This window comes from Balaenoptera ricei, chromosome 5, assembly GCF_028023285.1.
Source record: "Balaenoptera ricei isolate mBalRic1 chromosome 5, mBalRic1.hap2, whole genome shotgun sequence".
Lineage (NCBI taxonomy): Eukaryota > Metazoa > Chordata > Mammalia > Artiodactyla > Balaenopteridae > Balaenoptera > Balaenoptera ricei.
In genome coordinates, this window is record NC_082643.1 from 109159125 (window position 1) to 109171617 (window position 12493).

General features: G+C 40.7%; 1 protein-coding gene across 1 annotated transcript in view; it reads left to right on the plus strand.

Annotated features, from left to right (window-relative positions):
- The first annotated feature begins 3290 nt into the window (after positions 1-3290).
- Positions 3291-12493, plus strand: part of ARHGEF38 (Rho guanine nucleotide exchange factor 38) — a 164889-nt gene continuing 155686 nt past the window's right edge. The window contains exon 1 of the mRNA XM_059924208.1: positions 3291-3486. Coding sequence (XP_059780191.1) covers positions 3291-3486 — 196 coding nt within the window. The remainder of the gene's footprint in view (positions 3487-12493) is intronic.

Consider the following 12493-nt stretch of genomic DNA (forward strand, 5'->3'; position numbering starts at 1 on the left):
CTGAGTCTTGGATTCACTACCCAGTATTTTTTAAAATAATGAGCCATGAACTGCTTGCTCTTTATGCCCAGTAAAATTAATTTAAGAGTCTTAATATCAATATTTTATTAAGTAACATAAAATCCTTGAATGGAAATACTTTTGTACCTCTGTCATAAAATATAAAACAGACAAATTAGAAGCCTTGTTCCTCCAGTCTCATTCATATTCTAGAAAATGCTTCAGTGACAAAACACCCAAAATCTTTTTAACCCAGCTGTTTTTATTGGCAGCAAAGGTAAACCATGTTTTATGCTGGTGATTCTAAACACATTGGCTTGAACAGTGTCAAACACATAAGCAAAAGAACTGTGAATTCATTTTATATCAAGCACTCTCTGTTGAATTCCTTAGAAATGTACTGACAAGAACTCCAACTAACAATGGCTTTAGGACGGGAGGTTCTTTTTTATCCTCTTAACAAAAACTCTAAAGGCGGATGGTCACTAATATTGGTTCAGTAGCTCAATGTTATCAGAGCCCATGGTTCTCCTGTCTTTTCTTATGGACACAGGTGGCTGCAACTGCTCCATGCATTACACCTGTGATCAAGTTTGGACAAAGGCGGAAGGTTGAAGCCAGCTGTTTCTACACCTTTTATTAGAGAAGCAAAAGCTTTCCCAGAATCAACTCCTACCCCCATTCTAGCAGACCGCCACTGAGGTCTCATTCGTCAGGACTAGGGTTACATGGCCACCTCTAGTGACAACAGAGACTAGAAAATGGACACAAAATTATCATTATGATTGGCCAAGCCTAATGTTACCCTGAACAAAATAAGGGTCTGTTGGCCAGGAATGGCATGGAGTGGGAGGTGGTAGGAATGAATACTGAGAAAACAACTAACGAGGTCTGTGCCATTCACTGATTGATTAAAAGGTGGTTTTGAAAGAATTTATCTATTATTTTTAAAGTTGACATAGAAACTATTGTGAATAAATTGAAAAATATATTTACTACTGAATTCATGGTAGCTATATTATGTATCTTCTCAATTGATGAAGTTTCTAAAATATAATAAAGCTACTACAGTCAGTTCTGCTATAATGCTTGTTTTGAAAACATAAGTTTGTTCCAACAAAACTGTTATATTAGGGAACTGTTTGAGCATAACACAATTTCACATTTGCTTATGTGTGATTTCATCTACTTGAAACACTGGATGAATGCAGAAAACTGTACCCAGGTGCCCTGAGCTACAGGGGAGGACACAAAACTCACACGTGAACACCCCTCAAGATTACCAGCGACTTCAGTTCATGGCCTGTGGGACTAGCCACACCCATCCCCATCTGGTGATGTACATTTCCATCTGATTTCAAATATCACTTCTTCCATCATTTTATTATGACTCAGAAGCTGTAACCCTTCTAATACCCACTTCCACAAGCAAACTTCAGTGCTTCTTCAACACAAAGTGCCACATTTATTGTAATATTTGTGTATTTCTTAACCATTTATCACATGTAAAACTGTGCTACCATTTTTTTAAGTTTTTTACCTTTTTAAAAAAAAATGGATCACTGACAAAGTTTTTGAGTGCTCTAACCCTAACCCCATATTTCCCATAAGTCCTGTATTTTTAATTGCACAATTTTGCAGTAGTACTATATTTAAGAGTATATGTCTGTGAGTAACCAGGCAAATACACACAAACATATCACATACATATATGTATATATAATATTAGAATACAATTGAGACATTTTTAATGTGAATCAAAAAAGCTGATTTTACATCTTCGCAGAGAATGTGCCTTGAAAAGCATTTATTAAATGTATTTGTGAGGGTTTAAGAAAAAAAAAGGGACTATCAATTATATTAAATACAAGCCATTCAATATGCCAAGCTATATATAGATGTCTCTATAGTGGGTGAAGATTTGTCATTTATCTTCTAAGATAATTATGCAAATTGTATTCAGCCCACACATCCTGAGTTGGAAAAATGGGATTTCCCTCTTTTTCCTCATTTATAAACCTTGTCTAACAAGAGTTAACCATGATTCAGAATGGGCAGCACAAAGCTAGATTTTGGCAGTCCCACTGCAATAAAAAAGAATCTATTTTCCTCCTCAGGGTCTCTCTTTTCTTTAACGAGGGCATACAAAACACTTGGCACATTCCCAGAGCTTCTGAGAATTCTCCCCTTGAGAAATCTCAGTAAGTACGAGGAAAAACAACTTCAAAAAAACTAATGAAAGGCCCATCACTATTTGCCTTTCTACCCTCCTCCCTGCCCCCCAGGCCTTTGCTGTCTAGAGTCCCTTCTCAGTTTCAAACATTTTCCCTCCGCTTATTTTCCCAAGGTGAGCTGTCTTTCTCGGGCACTCCATCTGCGGAAGGGTCGGGAAAAGATCTTACAGAAGTCACACCCTGGCCCAGTGCTTATTTTCCCAAGGATCAGGACCCAGAAGGACGGGGTTGGGACTGAAAAGACTAATTTCAGCCTAGGGCAGCTCGTGGAGAGCAAGAAATCGGAAAGACTCCAGGCCTTTCCCTCCTCTCGCGCCTGCCGCGGGACCCCTCTCTAGTGCAAACCCTTGTTTCCTCCGGAATGCGGATCAGGGTTTGGCAAGTATGTTTTTTAGCAAATAATCTCTGAATGTTCGGTGTTTAAAGGCGGAAGCATGACTTTGAGGGCGCGCAGTAATCCTTAAAAAACGATTCTGTCCCCACTGTTGTCATGCAAATGCAAATTCTCATGGCTCCACACTAGCTCCGCGGTCACGTGTGGGTGACTCTAGCTGAGTGTCACAGCCGAGCCCCGTCTGGCTCGGGGCAGCAGAGCCGCAACGCAGTGTCCCAGCGCACCTGTACACACCCAGCGGCACACACTAAACCCATAAGCCGCAGGGAACACACACGCGCGCTTCCCCTCCTCCCGCCTCACCTTGTTCACTTTCCTTTCCCCTGACTCCCAGCCCTCGGCCCACACAATGGGATTTTTGTTTGCTTCAGCAGCATGTTGCAGCGCAGTGCTGCTTTGCCTAGCTCGGTGCGGCAGGTCTCTCCGGTTAACAGGTGGCAGCTTCCCCTGTTGGCTTCTAGGTATAAAAAAGAATGACCTCATAGGGGTGGAGCCCTGGGACTCCGTGGAGGTGGCAGTCACAGCTAGGTAACCCTGGAGTGAAGCCGGTTGTTTAGAAGGGGGCAGTTAAGCTCCTCAGGCTGGTGGCTTTAACCTTTACCCTGAGGCCCTTTAGCAGCCAGCCATTGCCCGCTGGCCCCTAGAGCTGGTCTCTGCCTCCGATGGAGCCCAAAGGAGCCCCCGGGAAAGAAACTCTGGGCACCAGGAAAAAGAGTCTGCCCTTCACGAGGCCCAGGCTCTATATGCTGGAGAGAAGGAAGACTGACACTGTGGTTGAGAGCAGTGTCCCTGGGGACCACTCTGGTACCTGGACGAGGAGCCAGTCTCACAGGACCGAGTACAACCAGAAATTACAAGGTAACCTACAAGAAACCCATGGCCCCGGTTCCTGCACTCCCAGCTCTTTTCCTCTTACTCTTCCACTTGCAAAGGAAGCACTTAAGGCAGAGGAGAAAATCAAACATTACCTTCCTCTATAAGGAGGAAAGTAAGAAAATAAGAAAAATGAAAGTAAATGTAATTCACAAATTGTAGGAGAAATTTATTATGTCCTTCCATAGTTAAAAAGCCAATTCTGAATTATTCTTAATATTGCCATGTCTTTTTTTTCCTGCTACATCCCTCTTTCCTTCTCCCTCCTGCACCCAATTTAAGACGTGGGAAGCACTAGAAAGCAAATGATTTAGAAACCTACAAAAGATAGTTTATCTCAACAGACAGGTGTGAGATTTCACACCAGGAGATCTATCTAGGTGATTGTACTGAACTGTGATTGTGGTTATCTTAAAAAGGGGCCTGAAACTACAATCATGTCTGGGAAAATAAGGAATGTTATAGTCATCGGATAGTATAATAGGATTTCTTGAAAATCACATAGGTGTTCATTCCTTTAGAGTGAATCGAATAACATGCAAATATGGTAAGAGATGTTTAGCACGCTTGGACTGAATGACTGTTGAGGAAATAACTGCAGTTTATTTTGTGATGGTCGTCAGATAATTGGCACAGTTATTATAACATGTCCTGTTTCAGGCCCTGAATTGCTATCCCTTCCCATCCACCCTCTCTTTTACATCTCCCTTTCTCTCAAAGGTCGTTTGTTCTAGTAAACATCATTTTGATGTGGAGGCTGTGCAAGGTTTTAAGTAGCCACTGCAGCACCTGTTATGTGATCCCCCAGAACCTGTCTCTCCCACTTTGAGGCACACTGTGTTTAAGCTCTCATAATCCTACCATGAGCTGTCATTCCGGATTGAAAAACTACAATGAGGCTAGAGAGACCAATGGGACAAGTTTGTACTTAGAAGGTCTCTTTCCTCAAAAAATGTGCTTGGACTTAGTGATGCAAATTAATTAAATTAAGTAAGTTAAATACATTTAAATTAAATCTTTAAAGATTCCTACTATGAGTTAATGCTTTTAAAAAATCCTGATAGCTCAGGATTAAAATGCAAAGTCAAGTCTTGTCCTTAAAGATTGTTTTTTTTTTTTAATGGAGAAGGGGTATTATTTGAGCTTTGAAATTAATTTTCTCAAGGCCATGTATAAATTGGAAAAAATGCAAATTTTAAAGTCACGCATATTTGGTTTCCAATCCTGGCTCTTCAATTTACTACCTATAAGACTGAGCAAATCACTTAAAATTTCTGAGCTTCAGTTTCTCTATCTGTGAAAATAGGATAATGATACTTACCACACAGTGTTATTGGGAGAATGAAATTAGATAAGTACATGAAACACCTAGAATATTGGCTGACACATGGCATGTGCTCCATAAATAGTAGTTATTTTTAATTTTAGGAATGATGGGTACCATAATGTTAGAACAGGACTTGCCTTGTGTTAGCCCAAATTTACTAATCTACTAATCTGTTTCAACTCTTTTCTGTCTTTTGATGAAGAGACCGCAAATAAGAAATTCAGGAAAAGCCTACTGCTTTATCTCTAATAACATGTTTCTTCTTTCTGAGATTCACTAATTCAGCATCTTTTTGATCCAGATTTTCCATTAGTAAAATAAAAAGGGGAATACTTTTTGCTGTTCTCTTCCTAAACATAGCTTAAAAAAAAATGTCTGTGGCCACAGAATACAGTAGATATTTGTTGGTTACTTTGCAGAAGACTTCAGGCTTCTTATGTACTCTACTGGATTTGTGGTTTTCCTGTGCTCTGTTGGATCCTGTCTCTGAAGGTGGAAGGAAAGACGCAGGAGTTAATCCATGGTCCTAGACCTGACTGTGCTGGAGAAAAATCATCAGGGAGCGTAGAGGAGCACATCAGAGCTGTAAAGATAGGCTGGCCTCCTGATAAGTAACATTTTAAAGATGTAACTCTTAATAAAGTCCAAGGCTGATACCTAATGCCTAATAGAGCTTTTAGTATGATTCTTCTGTAACTGGTTTGGCAACAATAGAAGGCATTTTCTCATTAATGTTGGAAGCAATCAGTTCTGTGGTTTGCACTCTCTCATGTATACTCTACCCATTATCATGCAGATGAGTCCTAAATCACCTTAAGAGGTTCTTTGTTTTTGCAATGCCAAGAGGTTTTCCTCTGCCTACCTTGGAACTGGCAGTTCCCTGGGAGGCACTGAATAAAGACCTGAGCTGGTTACAGCCCTCAGACAGATGGCCCCAAAGCAAAGCCATCGTGAGGTCACAGTGTGCTTTCCAATACTGGAAAGCAGCCTCAAATTATTTAGTTGGTTGTCCTTCAGTGCTGTGTTGCTATCTGAGTAATACAATTTACTGTTCTGTCTCTGGAAGCAAGTTCTCTAGGGTTCTGGGAAATGTTACATCGTTCTTCGGTGTCCCTGGGCTCACCTCTTAACTACACAGTTTATCTGTTTCATTCAATTTCTGACCTACGTCGCTTTAGTAGAGTGAATCCTAAGCTGTAATATTTTTTAAATAGTACGGGGGTGAGAGCTACTAAATTAAACAATAGAACATGATTCTAATGAGATTATCATAAAATCTTTGTAAAAGATTGTGATCACATCAATGTAGTCATTCCTACTAAGCCTCAAGTTGCACAATAATAGTTCAATGCGAGCTACAGTTAGTGGCATCCTTATTCCTTCAACAGGTTCGTTCAGTTAATTGGCGTTTATTGAATATGTTATATGGTGAGCAAAATACAGAATATGTGCCAGGAATAACAACTACAAAATCATTAAGAAAAAGTGTCTGACCTTTACTCCAAAGGGGCCTGAAGTCTCGTAGGGAAAGATAAGACAGGTAAACAAATACAATAAAGGTGCAGGCTAGAGGTAGACATGGGATCAGGGCATCCACAGGAGGAAATGGTCTATTCAGGATTGGGCGGAGAGGTGGTCAGAAAACATTGTCGTTCAGAGATGATAAGTGGGGATGGGGTGGAGGTGCAGAATGGGGAGAGAAGGGTATTTTAACGTCTTCACTGGGCTTATCTCTGTCTGAAATTATGTTGTTTCCTTATTTATTGTCTATTATCGACCCATTTCCCCTCCCATCTCTCACGCCCACCCCCGCCAGCCCATGAAAGGCACCCTTTCATTCTCGTTAACTGTTCCATCTTTGCGCTTGGAATCGTGCCCAGCACACATGAATAGGATTAGTGCCCTAATGAGACACGAGGGATCTTGCTCCCTCTCTCTGCTCCCTGCCATGTGAGGATTTAAAAAGTCCAACATCTGTCCACCAGGAAGGGGGTCCTTACCAGCACCCTGAACTTTGATCTTGGACTTCTCAACTGCAAAAACTGTGAAAAACAAACGTTTGTTGTTTAAGCCACCCAGTGTATGGTATTTTTGTAACAGCAGCCCAGATAGTTGGTCAGTTACTTTTATCCTCTATGGCCACGCTAAGCTTCTGGTTAATTTTTTGGCCAATGCATATTTTCGCTAGTATCAGGTGAAAGAGTGAGAGTGGGTGGGTTAAATGTCCTCACAGCTGCAGATAACACAACAACAAAAAAATCACATCTCCAATTCATGTTAGGTCTGCGATGTTTTCTTTTTTGCAAAGGCTATCATATCATTTTCATTATGAAAGGATTGATCGGTTGTTTTTATGAAATCCTGAAATGTTCTCACTATGGTGACAATAAACGAACCACTCTCCTGCATGGACTTTATACTGAATAAGATATTTTGCAGTATGAGGACAAATGGCTCAAAGACTAAGTTAGACTTGGTCAGATTATGGGAACAGTTAATTTGTAATGATTTTTAAGAATACAAACTAATCTGTAAGTGGGCAGTATGAGCTGCTAACACTGGAAGATTTGGTGAGTTTTGTTCAAGGGGTAATGAAGGGTGGAATAAAAGGAATTGTCCAGCTGTTCGTGCACGGTTCTCCCCTGGTGCTATGAGTCCTTTTTGTTCCTGCCTGTTCTTTGAGTACTGTAGAAAGTAACTCCTTCCCCTTTACCTGCCTTTAGTGAAACGGGAAGTACTTGGATCAGTAATGTGACTGTTAACAGTGTAAAGGCCATGTTAAAGCTAAGTAACTCCTCTCTCATTGCATTCATAGACACCCAAAAGAAGCATGATATTTTACTTTCTTTCTTTTCCAGTAAAGGTATTTTGCAGTTTTTAGAGGACACATTGGATCAAATAAAGTGAGTCCCAGAAATCAAGAAAGTTTGAGCTATTCCACTACTACCACATTGTGATGGGAAAATTTATTCCTTCCATATTTAACTGATGTACCTCTAGATATAACTTTTTTAAAGGTAGCAAACACAGCTTCTAATTCTATTTTTTGTCCATAAAAATGATGGGTTTATCAAAACACAAAATGAGAAATCAAGAGGGAGGGATGAGCGAATGGAAGAAAGGAAGGAGAGGAAGAGGGAGAGAGAAAATTCAGATGTGCTAAGCACAGATAGAAGTGAACCTTAAAATAGTGATATAGTTGGGAAAAAGATGAGTGAGAGAAAAGCACTCAAGCTACATTCATCTTTGCTTCTGTTGATGCAGGAAAAGGGAAAACGGCCTTTTTATAGAATTACTTTTTCTTGATACCCTAATCATATTAACTTCAGTATTTTTGTGGGTATTGATTTCCTGGTGATGGTGGATTATTGCAAGAATTGCTAAACTTGTCAGCAGTATCACCTTGAGCACCAGGCAAGACTTGGCTTCAGGTGGAGCTTTAGAGCGCCCCCTGTGGCCCCCTCTCCACCAAGCAGGCGAGGAGTCCTTGGGGCCAAGGTTCCTGGCTGCCTGGGATTCTTAACCTCATTTCTAGACTAAGTTCAGGGCATCTGGGACCATGGAATTTTCTGTTCAACAGGCCCTAATCACTGCCACCAAGGCCTGTTGGGACCTCTTCCCAATCCCTTTCTCCTTAGGACAGACTGTGGTTGCTGGTGGGCACACCCTTTGGCTCCAGGGCCAGTTGGTTATGGAGGTGTGTCTGGAGCTCGATCATGCTGGGGTGTTCACACCATGCCTACCAGGCCCTTTGTGGGTGGAGGAGCTGGTGGAGGGAAGGGTAGGGATACAGGCCTCATGACTGGGGAGCGGGATTGTGCCCAGGGCCTCCTGCTAAATTTTGGCATGAAACTCTGAGGGACCTGAGAGATCTAATCTTGAACTTGGCCTTCCAGATTGTTATGAAGGTCTATTTAACAAGATGGAAGGATATAACATATTTTATTTAACAGTTTGCCAGCTTGACTTACAACTTTTAAATATGTAGATAAGGTATGCAGCCTCCGTTTATACACCTGCTCCAGGCCCAGAAAGGAGGCTACTTATGACTGTTATCTACGTTCAGGATATAGCCTTCCTTTTATACTAGGTTGTGGAAAGAGGAAAGGAAGGGAAGTGGAGGGAAGGAAAGACATCGTGACTGTCATCCGCCAGAAGCCGTGTCAGCCAGGGGCTTTCACACATTGTTATTTGATCCCAACACCTTTTCAGTTGGGGTTATGTAGTTGAAAAATTAGGTATATAAAGGAGAAATGACTTTCCCTCTACCCTCCTACATTCAATAGCTGGGCCTATGAACTAAACAAACAATAGGCAGCTTAACAGGAGAAAAAGTATACAAGGGTATTCATTTTGAATATTACATGCCGGGGAGCATCACAGGAAAAAAGAAGTGAATAACTCAAAAAAGGTTAGGATTAGAGAGCTTATATACTATCTTAATAGGGGAAGGAGAGGAGAAATGTAGGCCACTTAGGGGAGAGTAAATAATTTTAGGAAAGTTGAATGGGCCCTTAGAAGAATCGCAGGGATACATAAGAGTTGGTGACAAAGTCTGCCTGGCTATGGTGTCACTTCTAGTCTCCTGTCCTGTGAGGGGACTCAACGTCCCGTGGTTGACAGTTGAGCTCCTTTTGGAGGATCTGTCTCTAGGCAGATAAGGGAGTGCAGAGAAAGCCTCTCCCTGCATTTGCTGCTTTTCAAGTGCTTTCAGCTCAAAATGATCAATGTACCAAAGTAACAAATTTGGGGGTGCCATGTCCTAAACTCCTTCAGATGGTAGAGCTTGGATTTGATCATAGGTGTTTTAAATATTTGCAAAATTAAATGCATCTCATTCATTGACTTAGTAGGTATTTTATCTGTAGGGTATATTAGTAATGAGAAGTCAAAGCACTTTGAGGGTTGCAATGCATGTTTTGTGATGTGATGACATTCCTCTGCTACTATGATAAAACTCGACCTGCTAAATTTTTTACTTTGGAATTCACGTTCTTTCTGTGACATTATTGTGACATGCCTCTGCTGGTGTGTTGTTGCTGTTTAATAAATGCTATCTTTTGGTTTAATTGTCAGGAAACAAAATTACAAAGTTAGGTTAAGCAAACCTGCCCTATTGTAATAGCTTAATCATCTCCATTTCCCACTTCCTTGGATATCTTGACACTATTTCCTTAATTTTATGCCTGTTGTCATTTACTGGTATCTCAATAAAACTTAACATGCATCCACAAAACTGAAAACCCTATTTTATAGCAGTAGGTGGTGGTGATGGTGGTGTATACATTTGCAAATGAAAAGAATGGAATTATATACTGGAAACAAGTAGTTCTTTATCTAGGTAGGTGATATTTCAATAGAATTCTATGAAGTCAGCCTAAATTGTGAGTCTTAAATGCAGCAGGAAAATAGAGTGTTATGATTAAAGCCTTTGTCCCAGGTTGTTCTGAACAATTCTTTTCTTGATTAATGAGTCAGAGAAGAAATGAATACTCTGTGATACCTGGACTGAGGCCCTTGAGAGCAAATATAATCTTGACTGTCTGACATCCAGCTCTTCCGTAAAGAAGAAAACCTAAAGGTCACGTCATCTAGCTGCTGCTCTAAGCACGCTGAGCCATTGTACCCCTCACAGAAATTGTCTTTCCTGAATGCTTTTTAATGTTAGGTCTCCAGTGTCACTATAAAAGTTGGCACAGATTTCTGCTTCTGTCTTTGTTGTGAAATAGTTGATGAAGACATTGTTTACTTCTCTCAGTGCCATCCAGTTTTATTCAAGGAAAAACTTTGGCTCTTCTTAAGAATTAGAATATGTCACCTTTCCAGATAAAAACAAGCAATTTAGCGTATATATTTAGCTGCCTGAAACTTAGAGTCAGTTTTGTACCTAATGCCTGGCCTTTTATTACCTACCTCCCCCCAACCCACAAACTTTTTCCAAATATCTGCACGTATGGATTCTCATCACTGAGATCTCTGCTCACCTCCTGGGAGAGTCCTTCCTGACCATTCTACCTACAGCGATGGAGGGGAGGAAAGACTTTTCCTTTCTCCTCTTAGGTTCTGTGGCTGGGACATGTGAGTAGAACTCACAAAAGACAGGAAAACAGGAGGAAAAGCATGCACATTTCATTTGATGTTAATATTTGTACATGGCACAGAGGGTTTCACAGAAAGAAGGAAGAATCCCAAAGCAGTTAGACCCAGGGGCTTATATATCATTTTAACAAAGAGTGATAACTTGTGGAAATGTGGCAAGACAAAGGAAAAGGGGGTTTGAGCTAAGGGTATTAAACTGTGGGGAAGTGAACAGGAAACATACAGGGGAAACTAATGGAATATAAGGGTTATTTCAGTAAGATCTGTTTGTACAGACTCATCTTGATGTCAACTCCCCATCTCTGGTGATAAGAATTCCCTCCTCTTCCTGATACAGGGAGGGCAGAGAGCTCTTCCTGAATCTGCTGCTTCTCAATTGCCTTCAGTTCAAAGTAATCAACATGCCAGAGAGGTATATTTTGGGATGGTATTTTCTAAGCCCTTTCAGTGACCTTCATATTACCTGTTGCTCTCTGGAATTATGCTGTTCTAATCTATTTTGCCCCTCTCTTCCACTTGAACATAATTTTCCTTGGGAGTAGAGAGTTAGTCTTATTTTAACACTTAAGCAGTGCCTGGTATATGGTAGATGCTCAGCTCAAGGACTACTTACTCAATGATTTAAAACTATTCAATGACTCATTATAACTATATTGATCTGTATCATTGGTATATTGGCTTTTACAATTCTGTCATTCCCATTTCCCCACTATTTAATTGGAGTCAATTTTTGAGTTAACTCCTCTAACTTCTTTTTCTGTAAACATAGAGAATATAAATAAATAAACTTAATTAAACAAGAAAATAGAATTTCTTGGCCAAAGAAAATGAAATCTCAGTTTTAATGAATTTATCCAAGAAGCATTTATCCAACAAGTTAATACCTGGTTAATACCAACCAGGTATTAACTAGATTCTGAGAATGTTAAAGTAACCAGAAGTGAACCCAGCCTATGGAGTGAGACAGGCAGTGAACCAATAGTTGTAGCAATAAGTGCCTGAGGTAAGGCTGCAGTTTGGGTTCCTGGGTTGCAGATTCTTAGGTGGAAATTTGGGTGCAGGAGGTTTATTAGGGAATGTTCTTATGATCACCACCTGGGGAAGAGAAGGGATAGGCAGAAGATCGGGAGAAAGAGAGAGAGGTTGAGCTGTGATCTGGTCTCAGAGAAAGCCTTAGCCAACTCTAAGGCAAGTTCTGAAGATGAGATGATCCTTTGGACTTGTCACAGTGCTGTGAAGAACCTGGGCCCTTATATCATCACCCTTCAGGTTATTGGATGGGGCCACCTTGGAAAGGGAGCATGACCTGAGAGGTGCTCTCATCTGAGATAATTCCTGAAAAGGAGCTGTCTGCTGGTGACACTCCCAGCAGTAGGGCAATAAGTCCTTTTTTTCCTGAAGGGAAACTGGTCAGCTCATCACAGCACTGACCCGAAATTAGTGGTTATTAATATATTAGAGACGCAAGTAAACCATATAGGAATTGTGATGAGAAAGAGCTTAATTGGACCTCTAAAATGTCAAAATAAGAGACACTGAAATCTGAATCTTGAAATCCAGTTTGGA